Source organism: Lasioglossum baleicum, chromosome 4, assembly GCF_051020765.1.
Source record: "Lasioglossum baleicum chromosome 4, iyLasBale1, whole genome shotgun sequence".
In the NCBI taxonomy this organism is placed as follows: Eukaryota; Metazoa; Arthropoda; class Insecta; order Hymenoptera; family Halictidae; genus Lasioglossum; species Lasioglossum baleicum.
In genome coordinates this window covers 4,186,656-4,201,369 of record NC_134932.1, presented here as the reverse complement: position 1 = coordinate 4,201,369, position 14,714 = coordinate 4,186,656, and the positions used below count along the sequence as shown (strand labels likewise).

Sequence of the window (14,714 nt, the reverse complement as noted above, 5' to 3'; positions counted from 1 at the left end):
CAGCTCAGAGTAAGCTAAGTAATTTTATACAAACTTGGAGAGGACACTTCAACTTCATTTTTTCATATTAAATACATTAAAACAACATTAATATTTGTACACATAGAAATTTGAAGGGTTATATTTTTATATAAATATAATTTTATTTAAATTGTGACATGCATATATTTATAATATAATCCCCTTTCATTTTTGTTTTTAATGTTTCATAAATGGGGACATTGTCTCATAATATGGCCTTTTACCTTACAGGGTGTCCCAAAATTCGTGAAAATCCCGAAAAGGGGTGGTTCCTGAGACCATTCCAAGCGACATTTTCCTTTGCAAAAATTTTATCCGCGGCTTTGTTTAGGAGTTATTAACGAAAAACACGGACCAATCAGAGCGCGACCTAGACGCGAGTTGCCACAGTCGGCCAATAGACATTTGGCGCGCCGGTACCATTTTAAACTCTATACTCTATGCCAAAGAGTTTATGTATGTAATAACAATAACAGCTGGTATTGTAATTATACTTATATGCAAATACCAGCAAATATACTCGTGTTGGTCGGTAAGACAGTCGGCTTATGTGTAAGAAGATAGTAAGATATTGAATTGAATTTAGTTTATTCTTACGACCCGTTTATTTCACTTTTTTACGTGGAATAGACAAGAATATTTCGACTGTTCTGTACGCCGTGACACATGTATTTGTGAATGTAAAATTTAGGTGAAATAGAATATAATATGTATATATATTGACTCGTGTATTCGTTTTCTTGAATGTTGGTTAATAAAGTGAATACTTGAAATGTTGGCTTTTTAAGTTTATGTATACTGTATACTATTATATATATATACTATATCCTTAGCCAATTTACAAAGAATTGAGACTTGAAATATGCATTTGTTGTGTTATAAACATTTTTCAAAGTATTCTTTGAATTTGAATACGTTGTTGCATTTCTATAGAAACGATTTGACATTATTAAAAGCACTTTTTCACGTTAAGCCAGCTGTAATCTTAGGAATAGAAACCAGTTGCGACGATACGGGTTGTGGAATTGTTGACAGTACAGGAACTGTGTTAGGTGAAGCCATTAGTTCTCAACATAATATTCATTTAAAGTAATTTAAATTGTTATTAAGTAGACTATTTGTAATATTATATATAATATTTCGCGAAAGGACTATGTCTCTTGTTTGCAATGACTATTTTATGCTTTTAGTTTCGGAGGAATTATCCCTTCGGTCGCAGGTTCGTTGCATAGAAATAATGTTACTAGAGTTTGCGAAGATGCGTTCAGGTCTGCAAACTTGAAATTACAAGACATTACCGCTGTGGCTGCGACTGTAAAACCTGGTCTACCTATGTCGCTCGATGTTGGAACAAGATTTGGAAAGTATTTAGCGAAAACTGGGAAAATACCTTTTATACCCATACATCACATGGAAGCTCATGCTTTAACAGTACGAATGTGTCACAAAGTCTGTTGAATAATATTGGCATTTCGAATCAGATTTTCAGTAAAAAACTATAGATTACAGCTGTATATTTTTGCATTCAGGTCGACTTCCCATATGTCGTTCTATTAGTTTCTGGGGGCCACTGCTTACTCGCGATCGTAGAAGATGTAAGTAAATTTTATTTACTTGGAACTACTGTGAATAACGCACCTGGAGAAGTTTTCGATAAGGTAATACTCTGTGTCTAACGGTAACTGTCCCTTGAAAATGTTATATTATCAGATATGAATTTTTATTGGAATTTCTTATTGCAAGCTTCTGTTCGTAGATCGCGCGAAGGCTCAAATTAAGAAACATTCCAGAATTTAGTACTTTAAACGGAGGTTTAGCTATAGAAACTGCAGCACGTAAAGCATCGAATGTCGATCAGTTTTCGTTTGCACCTGTAATGATGTCGCGTCGTCACGATTGCAATTTCAGTTTCGCCGGATTGTTGAGTACGTGCGCAAAGTATATCGAAAGAGAAGAGAAAGAGCACGGCATAATTGCTGATATGATAATGCCTAATGTGTACAACTTATGTGCGGCGGTTCAGTTAGCTACCGTAACGCACATTTGTCAGAGAACTCAAAGAGCATTGGAATTTGTCGAGAAAATGTCATTATTTCCCAAAGACAAACGAACTCTGGTACGTTCGTATACACCGAGAAAATTAAGTAATTCAGTTCTATACAACATTCAATTGTTTTTCTATTAATCAGGTTGTATCAGGGGGTGTAGCTTGCAACAATGTTCTAGCTAAAGGATTGGACATTACAAGCAGAAAATTGGGATACAATTTTGTAAGAACACCGCCTAAACTGTGCACAGATAATGGAATAATGATTGCATGGAACGGGATGGAAAGATGGAACGCGGATGAAGGTGTTATTAGAAACGAAAACGATATCGACAAAGTATGCGTACAAAAGAAAGCTCCGTTAGGAGAAGATTGGACGGAGAAAGTAAATGCAGCCAATGTAAAATGTGAGTGGATCAAAATAAAAAAAGAACTTAAATGATACAATGGAAAAGAGGGTTTGTACATTTTGTCGATAGAAAACGGAAGACAGAAAACAATGTTATTTTGTAACAAAATCTATTTTAAACAAATTATCAATTACGTTAGTATAGACGCGTATCGTTGCATTTCTCTTCTTAACTTTGCTTGTAAAAGATGTTCCATCGAATCGGTATTCCCCTCGTCGTACTTTGCTTCTTCATATTTATCGATAATGTTTCGCAGCTTTTCTTTAATTTCCTGCGTTTCGTTTTTATTCTTTGAAATTAACGACGTTGGTAGAATATCGTCAAATTGCAGAAAATTTTCCGATCGTATCGATTCGTCGAATTCTGATGCGATCTCCGATAAATTATTTAATTTCGATTTGATTTCATCGAAAATTTTATTCGCATCTTTGGTGTCCATTTTATTTATCAAAAGCATCGCCGGTCTTTTTAATAAATCCGGTTTATAAAGTTCAATTTCTTTGTTCAACAATAGTATAGTTTCTAAACAACTCCTATATTTGTACTTGTGAGACAACTGAAATCCCTTAATGTCCACAATGAACAATAACAGTTTTGTTCTTTCTACGTGTTTTAAAAATTGGTGACCCATTCCTTTATTTATATGGGCACCTTCGATTAAACCAGGCAAATCCGCTATGGAAATCCGCCTGTCGTCTTTGTAATTTACAATACCAATTTGCGGTCTTATCGTTGTAACTGAAAAAGCAATATGTCTTTTGTATGTAGGTTTACCATAAATTCTATAACGAATAAAACTTACATGGATAGCTAGCAATTTTTGGTTTTGCTTTGGAAACTGCATTTAAAAATGTACTTTTCCCTGCGTTAGGAAAGCCGACTAAACCAACATCCGCGATTAGTCTGAGATCAAGAATTATGGTTCGATTTTCGCCTTTAACCCCGCAGTATCCTGTATTCTCACATCCTCCTAAACCACCCTTTGCGATCAAAAGTTTTGTGTCGTTCAAATTCACTTCGCCTGGATATTTATACGTACATGTATACGTATGCGTGGAAAGTCATAGTCGATTATCGAAGAAAATATGAACAGGCATTACCAAGTTGAACGTTGTTGTCGTCGTAAACGGTAATACCGACTGGAACATGTATATTCAAATCTGTTCCGGGGGTACCAATAATTCCTCTCGACGTACTCTCACCGCCTGGTCCAGCTTTCAGTTTCAAGTTTTTTATCTTAGATTTCACCATTTCCAGAGTTAATCCTTCTTCCGATACAAGAAATACATTTCCTCCTGCACCGCCTACGCCACCGTAACGAGGAAGTCCGGAACCTCCTATTCCTCCCTTTACGTGGATGCGTAAACTGTCAATCAGTCCGCGCTGTCGAAATTTTCTTGCTAACTAAACAGGTAATACGCAACGTAATATGTAACGAACATGTTTACCAAATATCCCATTAACATTAACATGTTTACTACCTTGTTCGCATAACCTAGAATATGTGTCAAAACGACCATTTTTCTTTCTCGGTACGAAATAATTCTCGTGAAAGCGATTCGAAAAGAAATTTTTATACACTGATGATATCTGTGACTTGGTCTTTTCCTATTCGTACCCGTAACTGTGTCATAATATTCCGTGTATGAAGTCCAGTCAAGTTTCTTATGATTTCTTATTGATGATGATGATGATGATAATATAACATTTACACTGATTTACACGTACACGTGACTACACACTACACGCTTATATATGCACATGTGTAATGTATGTATACGTATACGTATCGTTAATCGAAAAGCTGATCAGATGGCGCTAGCAAATTGAACCTGATCATAACCTGATAAGCAGGGCCGGTCTTCTCGATAAAGGGGCCTGGGTGCAAGAAACCATTTGGGGCCCTAAATTTTTTGTAAAGTAAAAAAGAATTACAAACACGAACATATATTACTAATGCATGTTTATTTAATGCGTGATTTTGTTTTTGCTAATACATTAATTACTTCAGAAAAATTAGATTATTTTAGTTCTTGATCATGTTGGGGCCCTCTCAATCGCGGGGCCCCGGTGCATAGCATCCGCCGCACCCCCCAGATGGCCGGCCCTGCTGATAAGGCGCGTGACATGAAAATCATTAGATCAGAACAGTTTATATGTACCAAAATATTTCATCGTCTATATTAGCGCTAAAACTTCAGCTCGCAACTTCCTTTTTTAATAATTCGTCATTGTATAACAACACCATCCAAATAAACGTTGTGCCGTATATCGATATACACACATGTACTACATATTTGTACAACGCATAACATTTTTTCGATACCTTTAAATAATATACAATAATAGACCTATAAAATATCTTTTTTTTAGTCGCTTACTTTTGCTCGGTACAAGATAAGAAAATATTCTCATCCAATGATTACAATCTCGAGTTTAGTTTTCAGACTAAAGGGCGCCTAACTATTAAATCTCGCTTCTCCGGAATTCTGCGGGCCACATTTACAAAATTGCTGTTACCAATTTGAATGGTAACGGTGTTGTATTTATAAAATACGACAGAAGGAATCGCTTCTAATTGAAAGTGAAGCAAGAAGAAACTGTTGCTGTTTCAGCTGCGAACAGTAAGACCCCGTTCAGACACGTCGGAAACCGCGCGATTTCGATTGCTGGTCCTTGGTCCACGAGGGTCCTTCGTCCGCACGGACATATGTAAACGAATACGAAGACGCTTCAGTTCCGTGGCGGTTGATCCGCGGCGGTTGGCATCCGGGGCTGACCATTTCGGAAAATTAAAACCGCGACTGCGTTTCGTAGATGTTTCAATTGTTGCGAGTCCGATCGGTGTACATTGCCGGTAGGATGCACCGTCGGGTCAAGTGAAATCAATTGCGAAGTTTAGTAGGAATCAATTGATGCAGAAACATAAGAGATAGCGAGAAGAAGTCGAACGAGGAGGAGAGGCGGATGCATTAACGTATTTGTGTTCGTTGTTAGAGGAAACTCGGAGGCTCGTCTAACGACGTCCGCGTTAAAATTAAATCCAGCCGGAGGCCGACGAATACGTCTTGCCGACGGCAACGGCAACGGCAACGGTAACGGTGACGGCGACGGCGACGACGACGACGACGGCGACGTCGCGACGGGATGCGTCCTCTAGCTCAGTCTCAAGAGCACATCCCGGCTGTACGGGTGTTCTTCGATCTTCAATACGTTTTTTTTCTTTCTCCCTGTCCGTAGTTTTGTGCTTTCATCGTCCGAACTCATCGGTGACACGTTTTCACACGTCTCCTACTTTCGCAATCGGCGGCGAGTTGATCCGAGTTGGTCCGAGTTGGTCCGAGTTGGTGCAAACTATTTCATTCGGATAGCATCCGTTACCGAACTCTTCTTCTCTTCTCGTCTCTTCTCTCTGTTCCTTCTACCGCTTCTGCTTCGCTCGCGCACGAGGTAATTCACCAATAAATAATAAAATGAAACGACTCGCGTTTTTCTCGTAGTAAATGTCTCGCAGTAGGTGTCTCCGACCGTTGACGAAAACCCGAAGCATGTCCTGATTTTTCGCAGACGGTACTATTGGCACGAGCGATCCGATATTTCAGTTTATTCTATCTCGGAACGAATTTCGATGATCAGCGTGTTATGTATATTTCTTTTTCTCTTCCAATATTTTTCGTTGTTTCGAGCAACTTGCCGTTTCGTTAGCGACCGTATATTATTTTCGATATTATCGTAATGTCGACGTACGCGTGTTCGAAAAATTCAATTAAACGTGTGTTGCAATCGAATGGTCTCGACACGCGGCAAGCCGAACGCACGCACAATACACGGTTGGAAAATTTTCAATAAAAGTCATGTTTCGAGTGTACGCGACGCATTCGAACGAAGGTTAACTTTCGGTATCACTGATTTTCTTGAATGATCGTAGGACAAAGTTTTTGATCGGGGTGGGGAGTATGTCATCCAGTTACTAGCCTTGATCGGCTGCCAAATAATTGATAGGGAAAGCGTACTGCTGTCACATTCTCGTGCTAATTTTACGTGCAATATATCTATGACGCGCAATCGACAATTGTCATCGTTATCGCGGAACGTACCTTTAATAGCTCGCTTCAGTAATTACGAAGAAACGCAATGACTCGACCAAAGTCGAAACACGATTTTGCCTCGACAAATATCTCAAAGAATACGCGTATGTTGAGAATGATCTTCGAAAAATTTAATCGATCAAAAACCATGAGATTTCTGCATGAATTAAACGCAAAGCCAAACGATCACGACCGACGACATCGTTTGTACAATAGTTTGTAAGAATACAAACTCTTGATACTTGCGGACAGCTGCGATTTGATGTCTTCTTGAACCCAGACGAACCCAGACCTTCGTTTCGCTAAGAATATATATATCTATTAATAGAAAAAGAAAACAGGGAAAGAAGTACATCGGTATTTCTACGGATGTTCATTCGATTGCATTATATTACGTTTCATCGGCACATTTTTTTGCGTTCTTGCTGCAGATGGATCGAGACGACGAGGATTTTGGAGAGGGCTTCATCGCGGAATCTCATCCACTTAGGCCGACGCATCTTTCCGTGCCCCTCAGTGGTCGGCCCGATTCCAGAGCACCGAGTATCAGTAGCAGTGTCAGTGATCTAGATGTCCCAATTTATACGAGGGAAACCACTATACCCGTTTCGGCACGCAAAGTGAGTACACCCAGTTTACAGTTTCCGCCTGTGATCATTGAACCACGACTAATTTAGTTGCCGAAATATTTCTGCGACATTGGAATTAGTTGAAACGCGATTGGAATTGGTAGACTTCGGATAGGTAGAGTGGCAATTTTCGCCCACTGCACAGCGCTTTCGTCTGTTTTTACAAGAGTCGTTCTATTTATTTCATTAGGTTCGATAGAAGCGAAACAACTATGACAGGAAACCACTTTATTTTTAGTGGTTAGGACCACTGCCGCGTGTACAAAGTTAGCTGTACGAATACGACGCGAATGTAGCGAGTAGCGAGACGACGAGACGAGCGTCAGTGCAATATATAATACAACACACAACGATAAATACATCGAGGAAAGTAACGTATCGCGGTTTGAATGCGTCCGTAATATACTTACATACATATGTGTATGTATGTATAATATGTAAGCATAGCACAAGATTTACCGGTCTTTTTCTATCTGTTCCGGTTCGAACTGACATGGAACATTTGGGTAGAAGAACGGGTGAAGGGATGGATTCTCTAAATAGTTTTCCGAACAGGTTAAGGAACCCTAGTGATTAACGAACTAGAAACGAATTTCTATCGTCAATCGATTTTCAGAAACAATATCAAAGCGATTCTTTTAAATAGTCATTCTCGACCTTGAAAGCCTCAGATCATTGATCGATTCTCCGTAGATCTGACTATCGGCGGATATTGTTGCGTTCGGTGATACATGCTTTCCTGATCGTGCTATCTGCAGTTTCTTCGAGTGACGCAAGATGTGTTCTCGACTACCGCACGTAGACACGTATTTGACCTTAGTTAATGGATTCTAAGCATTCAATTAATATGCCCTTAGTACCTATCGGATAATTAAACGATGCTTAAACTACTCGCCATTGCAGATACGCATATCACTGTCAATTTTTTTCCGATACAATTTGCACCGTTGAAAATCTTTACTTTAACGAAAATCAATCTGAATCGCAATCATTGCAAACCTTGTATCCTTCGGAGAACCGCGATATATTCGTCTCCATCGTGAAATACCGACCCTGGCGATATTCGGTGCTCGAGGCTGAAAGAAAGGAGCATTCGGGAAAAACTATTAGACATTAATGCTACAGTATTTACACCTAGGTATATCTGCTGTGTCGTTGCTGATATATCCAACAGTATAGAGCAGCCGTAAGTAAGTAAACGTGCATAACATGGGCGTAGGTGTCATAGGACATAGGTCGAGTAATTTCGACCGATATTCGCGTACAAAAGCAAACAGAAAAGAGAAGAAAATCTTTTCATGACCCACTATTTCGAATTCATACTTTGGCAAATTTCAAAAATTGTTCTATCGATGTAGAGTGATCGTCAACAGGTGGATTTTTCCTCTTATTCGTTTTGGAACGCTGTGATGCGTCACTTATTGACCCGTGCAACGATACTCATGCTAATGTACATAGGTTCGTACCACAAAACCATAGTAAATCACCGACTAGCGTATGGTTAGATTTCTTTGCGTCGAATCGTATATGCGTTCCTTCGTAATAAACGAAAATATGCTTGAAAATAAATTCTTTGACTCGACTAGCCGTTGAAACGGCCTGTGTGTCTGAAACGATTGAGAACACTTGGTAACCTAACGCGCGATTGGTCGGATTGGAGGGCGTGCACAAGGCGCGTCACCTGTCGGTATTCTTTCTCGTTTCTCGCTTCTCGTTTCTCGATTCTCGCCTCTCGAAACGTATAATCTCGCCTGACGCAATCAAACGTGAAAATTACAGTAAAACAAAGCCAAAGCACAAAAATAAATACACCTTATTGGAAAAGCAAACATTTCGCTTTTGATCACTTGTTTACTATGGCATCTACTGCGCGACACATGAAAATATGCGAGCGTAACTGCTTACTATGAATTATAGAAATCGTGCACGTTCGTATCGATGTGTATATATGTATATGTTTGTACGTGAATACTTACACGCGCATGTATGCGTCGAGAGCCGAAGTTTAGACGCAAATATTCAATCATATTACAGCGCAGAAATTAATTATAATACACTGGTGCGTCAGCAGCGATTTGGACTCGCGTTTATTTTCAATTTCCATTACATATACTACATATATTCCACGTGTCACACGGGTCACGTGTTACGATTTCTGGTCGTTGAAAATTCCTACGTGCCTTATTAACGCATTCGAGAGATCAGCCGTTCAATTTAGACGTATACATATACGACGCATATTTTATACATATTATATAATTAAATCACTTATATATATATATTGTATTTTGTAATTACAATATTCTTTGGTGGGTTAGAGTTCATGGGCGAATATTTTTGAAACCGAAATCCGACGAACGCCGTTGCTATAAAGCGGTGGTACGTAATTTGAAATGTAAATAATTGTTTTACGACGTCATGCAGCGTGCTAAGGGAAATGACTTTGACTTTTTACGCGCGTTTACTTTTCAAAGATAAGATTTTCATACCGAGAAATCTTTATTAAGAATCTATCAATTTATTATTATTTTTCTCTTCTTTTTTTCTAATTTGGATTAGCTTTCTCCAATTTAACAATAAAATTATGTCATCGCTATTCAACGCTAGTAGCACTTGCGATGCTCGAATCTATTAATTCGTCTAATAATAGTGACAGAACCACAGTCAGCGTTATTGCCACACACACACAGGACTCTTATAAAGCGAGAAATCTGAAGTTTTACTTGCCTGGGAATCTATTGTAGAATTGAATCGCGAGAGAGAGAGAGGGAGTGAGAGAGAAACATAGAGAAAAAGGGAGGAAAGGAGAAGGAACGATTGTTGGGGGCTCGCCATCTGTCGAGCAGTGACCAGTGACGTTGCGTAGGCCGTTGGTTGTGCATCGAACGTAAAGCCATCGTCCGGATCGCCCACGCTATACTTGGCGCCATTTCTTTTTCACCTGAGATAAGATAGTCCAGTGCGTTTCGAAAGTTTCTTGGATGTTTCTTCTCCTCTCGACACACAAAACGCACTCACACACATACATACACATGCACACACCCACACACACACACACAATCTCTTTCTCTCTCTCTTTCCTTTTTATTTTTCCGTGGAAACGGATCGAACAAAATTTCACTTACTCTAAAAAATAAACTGCGGTCGTTGTCTCGTATGTCGCGGTTTTCTCGCCATGTGCTGGAAAAGAGGTTAGGATCCTACTACCATTCATTGATTACTTCGTATTTTATACGCAATGAAACAAGTCACATTTTTTTCACATTCGTCACGATCAGTGGGATATTCTTCACTCATGACGTTTCACATGTTTTTATTTGTAATCGTTTCGTCATAGATGTACTTATACAGGGTGTGACCGATCTGGTGGTGCAGGCCGCGAGCAGGTGAATGTACATAAAAAAAGTATGTTTTCGCAGGAAGTAGAATTGGTTGGTCATGAACAGACGCGACAGCCGATTCTTATCGAATGCCACGTGGACATGCTGAATTTTAAAACTTGATTTCCTCGAGGAAAGAAAAACCTTTGTACTTTTTTCCGACTTAAATTTTTCTGTAGCTTCACTTCCTTGCGGCTTGTACCACCAGATCCGCCACACTCTGTATCCATATGTATTTATACTTATACCGCTTAGAACAAAACAAATTTCGTGGACACTCAACGTTAAATGACTCAAATATCAATTTGCACAAATAGCAAACGATTTTCTCTTACTATTTTCTTCCCGCTTGTGTAAACGAGTTGTTTGTAATCGAGTTTATCGTTTGAACGATGAAGGCGAAGAATCGTTAACGTCGGGAACGTTTCCGTAACGTCTCGATCTCGCTCAGAAGTTAACCCAATATGTCTAGAAAGTGCAAACAATATCGATCTAGCGGTACGTAAACGTTTGTCCTAAATAAGAATCTGTGGAGGCGCAGGCTCGTCAAAATGAGCCGAAACTAGGAATCAGTATGCCTGCTACCGTGCGCGCGTAAACCAACGTGTACGTTTTGTTGTCTATGGTTTTGCAAAACGTAAACATTTCGGTAAACTTGGAAATCGTGCCTATTAAGAAACTGCTAGTCTACAGCAGTCTACAGTCTACGTCTGCGTCTACGGCCTACGGTATACATGTATATGTAAATGATATTTTGTGCGCGGGGAAGTACGCGTGTTGAAATTGATCTTGAAAAATACACACTTATTACGTAAAAGTTGGACCTTGTAAAACTCGAGAAGCGCCCGCACGAACGCCGACCATAGAATCGCCATAAATGTAAGAGCATTACACAATATTTGAAACGGATAACGTTTGAGGTTAATTACTTCTGAAGCGACAAGAAATTACGTATCGTCGTTACGGTCAAAGGTTGTCTCCGAAATACATATGTATGTACATATATCAGTTTTTTCGCGCGGTGCAATAGACGAGTATCTACATACACAGAAAAAGGACACCGTGTCTCCGGTGCAAACCTCGAATTTCGAATTCCACACCAAAAACGAAATTAATATTCTGTGAACGTCCGCTTTGCAACGGTACACACCATGTAATGTGTTTTAATCGCACCGAATTGCATGTGTTTCAATAATGCTTCAATATTCGAATACATCAAAATAAATATATATGTAGTAACATGACGCGATCGTCGTGGTCGTTGTCGTCATCGTTGTCGTCATCGCCATCGTCGAGTGGAACGCGAATTGTTCTCGTTCTCGCCTGAGAATTTCGGGATACGTGAGATTCTGCACGAAACACGAGTAAGGAGCGAACACCGGAAACGTTTCGTCGTTGGATAAATGCTCGTTGCCTCGTGGAAACACGAGACTGATTCGTAGAATCCTTGCGTCAGGTTCCGAGATGAAGCAATCGTAGGTACGGGATTGCGATGAAAGGTGCAAGCGAGTCGAGAGACACAAGGGTCGGTGAATTTTCGCGCTTGCGCTCAAAAATCTATCGATCAGTAAGTACACGCTCATACATAAGTACGTATTTTGCTCGTGGTTCGGTTTCTATTCGCGCGCCAACGGTCCAACGGCCTCTTTCTTCTTCTCTCTGTGGAAATCTTCTCGATCAGATGTCGATTTACAATTAGTTCGACGCGAAACCAATATGCTAACCATTGTCTGTAACACATATATCGTTGACGGTATTTGACAGCATTTACCGAAATTCTTTGAAAAAAATATCATGTACGTTCGCTACGTGTTGCTTCTGTTTGGTCTCTCGACCGCTTGATCCAGGATTCCATTTCGAAGCGTACATATACGTTAGATAGGTACATACATACATACGTTCTGGAGCGATTGTTGCTACAAGTAAGAAGTTGTCCCGGAGCGATCAGTGTCGAGGGTTGCGCTATAGCTACGTACATTGTATGTATAGTGTACAGTCATACACAGTGTATAGTGTACAGTCGGTCGGGCAAACAACGGACAATGAAGTCAGGGTAAACGTACGGTTATCTGACGGGTCCGTCGAATGAATTAAACGTTCCGCGTGAATATCAGTTAGAACGATTATTAGCATTGCCGGTACACGATATTGCAGTATTGAAGCGAAACAGCTGACGGAAAGCCAAATAATCGGAGGCTCGCAGGCCCACAGCTCACACAGCTCAGCTCACAGGTATACACGTAAACACATACTTACTTGTCATCTTTCGCACAGTGCTCGCAAAACGTAGACACACGATTCCATACACTTACCTTCGTTTCTAGTGTCCTCTGTTATCCTCATTTCGATCGATCAATCATAGACGCGCTCTTACCTGGTCCCGTAAGCTGCTTGCCACTCGTTGATTCGATGTATACATAAGTACATACAATATATACGTAACCTTATAGGATTAGTATCTTGCGGTGAGTTTTACTACGAGCGTTCGACACAAGTAAATAAGACTTTATCGGCAGCGATACAATGTTTAGTGACACATATTAATTCAATAGAATTTAGCTTCGATTATAAAATTCCTTGAAACGGGAATTCTTTCGGAAATTCGACAACTCTGGTTTTCCGATAAAGTATTAATCATTTTCTGGACTTCGTCAACGCCGCCGCTGATAGCTTTGCAACTTTTATGTACGTATCGTGGAGAATTCGAAATTTATTTTTACCCAACTATCTCGGCTCTTCGGTTCGCAACGACATCAACATGTGAAATTATCTGGGGTTACGACCGCTTCCATCCTATATTACGAATAAGGAAACTATTTTTTTCTTTGTATCGATCACAATGATAAATATCGATATGACATTTCTACGCGTGTATCATTTTGAGGGCTTTGCCGATAACCTTTCCGCGACCTTTCTTAATCATTGTCTCGCCGAGATACATACGTATCTAGGTTCGTACAATTACAATATCGGTTCATTGAAAAATAAGTTTTTTAGGAACGCAAATTAATATGTTTGCCTTCGCAGAAACGCGAAGCGAGTGCTCGCGGTCCTTTTGGACGCTGGAGCTTTTCCACATGGCGTACCGATATTATTCACGTTCGAATATTCATCATGAAACGTGTGTCTCATACGTGTGTACGAAACTCGCGATGCGATACGTATACGGAATACGGATACGTGTGCGACGCATGAATCGCGATTCGCGCGCCTCTCCGAATCTCTGTGTGGGAGAGCTCTCGGGTTTTCGTCGAACAAAACTGCTTTGTGTTGTAATAAATGAGCAAGTTGATCACGCTCTTCTCCTATTCTTTCGAAGGAGTTTTTAAGGCGAAACATTCTTTGACTTTCATTGAAAAATTTCCAACGGATACCCGAATGCCACGCGATAAACGAAAATATTTATAAATCAGATCTAAGTTAGTACAAGATTAAATATAATATATGCTTCTGTTTCTTTTTTTTTCACGCAGCGTCACGATGATAACACCGGAGGACAAGGTATCGTGTGGCGTGTGGGCTCGTGTACGAGCGCGTGTGTGCGAGCGTGTATGTGTGTATGTATGCGAGCGAGCGTGTGTGCATATACGACGAACAAATTAACAGAATTGAGATACATCGAAAATACTCACAACTAACACTTTTACTGTAGCCAAACAATGAAATTCAGGAGCAGAGCACAACGCCAGCTCCGACTATGGCACCAGAGGTAACCGAATTTAATAAAGTCATTACGAATATTGTCGGTCGGTCTTATCTTTCCACTCTACTTGTTTGCTTTTTTACACGCAGCCGACCACGCAGGAAAAACAGTGGGTGAGTACCCGACAGGTTCAAAGCAAATTCTCTGTTGTAATTTTCGGAACGAAATTTTATACGTTTCGCGCAACACACGTGTAATTGTAATACCAATTGCTTATCCGGTAATGTATCGTAATGTTTATAGACACGTTATGTTTCTATTATACATATTATACGAGTCTCATCTTACTCGTAATTTTAGGGTGGGAGCCGACGAAATCAATTGAATCGGTCTCTTTATTTTTTTGAGTTGTGTTGAAGGGGGAGTCGTCAAAGTTCCCTCCCGTCCCGTTGCTGTTTTCATTCCGGTTTTAAGATTGAAAATCTTGTAGGTTTCG

At 39.9% G+C, this 14,714-nt stretch overlaps 3 protein-coding genes across 13 annotated transcripts in view; 2 read left to right on the top strand and 1 right to left on the bottom strand.

The window, feature by feature from the left end:
* Positions 1-483: 483 nt before the first annotated feature.
* Positions 484-3,582, top strand: Tcs4 (Threonyl-carbamoyl synthesis 4). Its single transcript, XM_076421451.1, has 5 exons — positions 484-1,110; positions 1,212-1,470; positions 1,551-1,679; positions 1,778-2,137; positions 2,211-3,582. Exons 1-5 carry the CDS (start codon positions 884-886, stop codon positions 2,508-2,510), a joined length of 1,275 nt encoding a protein of 424 aa, XP_076277566.1. The 5' UTR covers positions 484-883; the 3' UTR covers positions 2,511-3,582.
* Positions 2,334-14,714, top strand: part of LOC143207690 (solute carrier family 2, facilitated glucose transporter member 1) — a 30,119-nt gene continuing 17,738 nt past the window's right edge. Inside the window, exons 1-5 of one of the 11 annotated variants that reach the window (XM_076421419.1) lie at positions 10,174-10,386; positions 12,730-12,807; positions 14,049-14,076; positions 14,228-14,284; positions 14,368-14,391. In XM_076421419.1, the coding sequence (XP_076277534.1) occupies positions 10,352-10,386; positions 12,730-12,807; positions 14,049-14,076; positions 14,228-14,284; positions 14,368-14,391 (222 nt within the window). In that variant the 5' untranslated portion in view covers positions 10,174-10,351. The other 10 variants (XM_076421425.1, XM_076421422.1, XM_076421427.1 and 7 more) reach the window with 10 other exon arrangements.
* Positions 2,571-4,298, bottom strand: LOC143207705 (GTP-binding protein 10 homolog). The gene is made up of 4 exons (XM_076421456.1): positions 3,960-4,298; positions 3,579-3,882; positions 3,281-3,499; positions 2,571-3,216 (listed from the first exon to the last, which is right to left on the bottom strand). The coding sequence occupies exons 1-4, from the start codon at positions 3,996-3,998 to the stop codon at positions 2,609-2,611; spliced, it is 1,170 nt and encodes a 389-aa protein (XP_076277571.1). The 5' UTR covers positions 3,999-4,298; the 3' UTR covers positions 2,571-2,608.

Bases quoted from the DNA above. Each gene is read 5' to 3' on its own strand.
- Tcs4 (XM_076421451.1), top strand. From the start codon at position 884: ATGCATTTGTTGTGTTATAAACATTTTTCAAAGTATTCTTTGAATTTG. The intron at 1,111-1,211 runs GTAATTTAAATT...TTATGCTTTTAG, and splicing joins CAACATAATATTCATTTAAA to TTTCGGAGGAATTATCCCTT. The intron at 1,680-1,777 runs GTAATACTCTGT...TTCTGTTCGTAG, and splicing joins CTGGAGAAGTTTTCGATAAG to ATCGCGCGAAGGCTCAAATT.
- LOC143207705 (XM_076421456.1), bottom strand. From the start codon at position 3,998: ATGGTCGTTTTGACACATATTCTAGGTTATGCGAACAAG. The intron at 3,500-3,578 runs GTAATGCCTGTT...ATAAATATCCAG, and splicing joins CGACAACAACGTTCAACTTG to GCGAAGTGAATTTGAACGAC. The intron at 3,217-3,280 runs GTAAGTTTTATT...TTGCTTTTTCAG, and splicing joins AAAAATTGCTAGCTATCCAT to TTACAACGATAAGACCGCAA.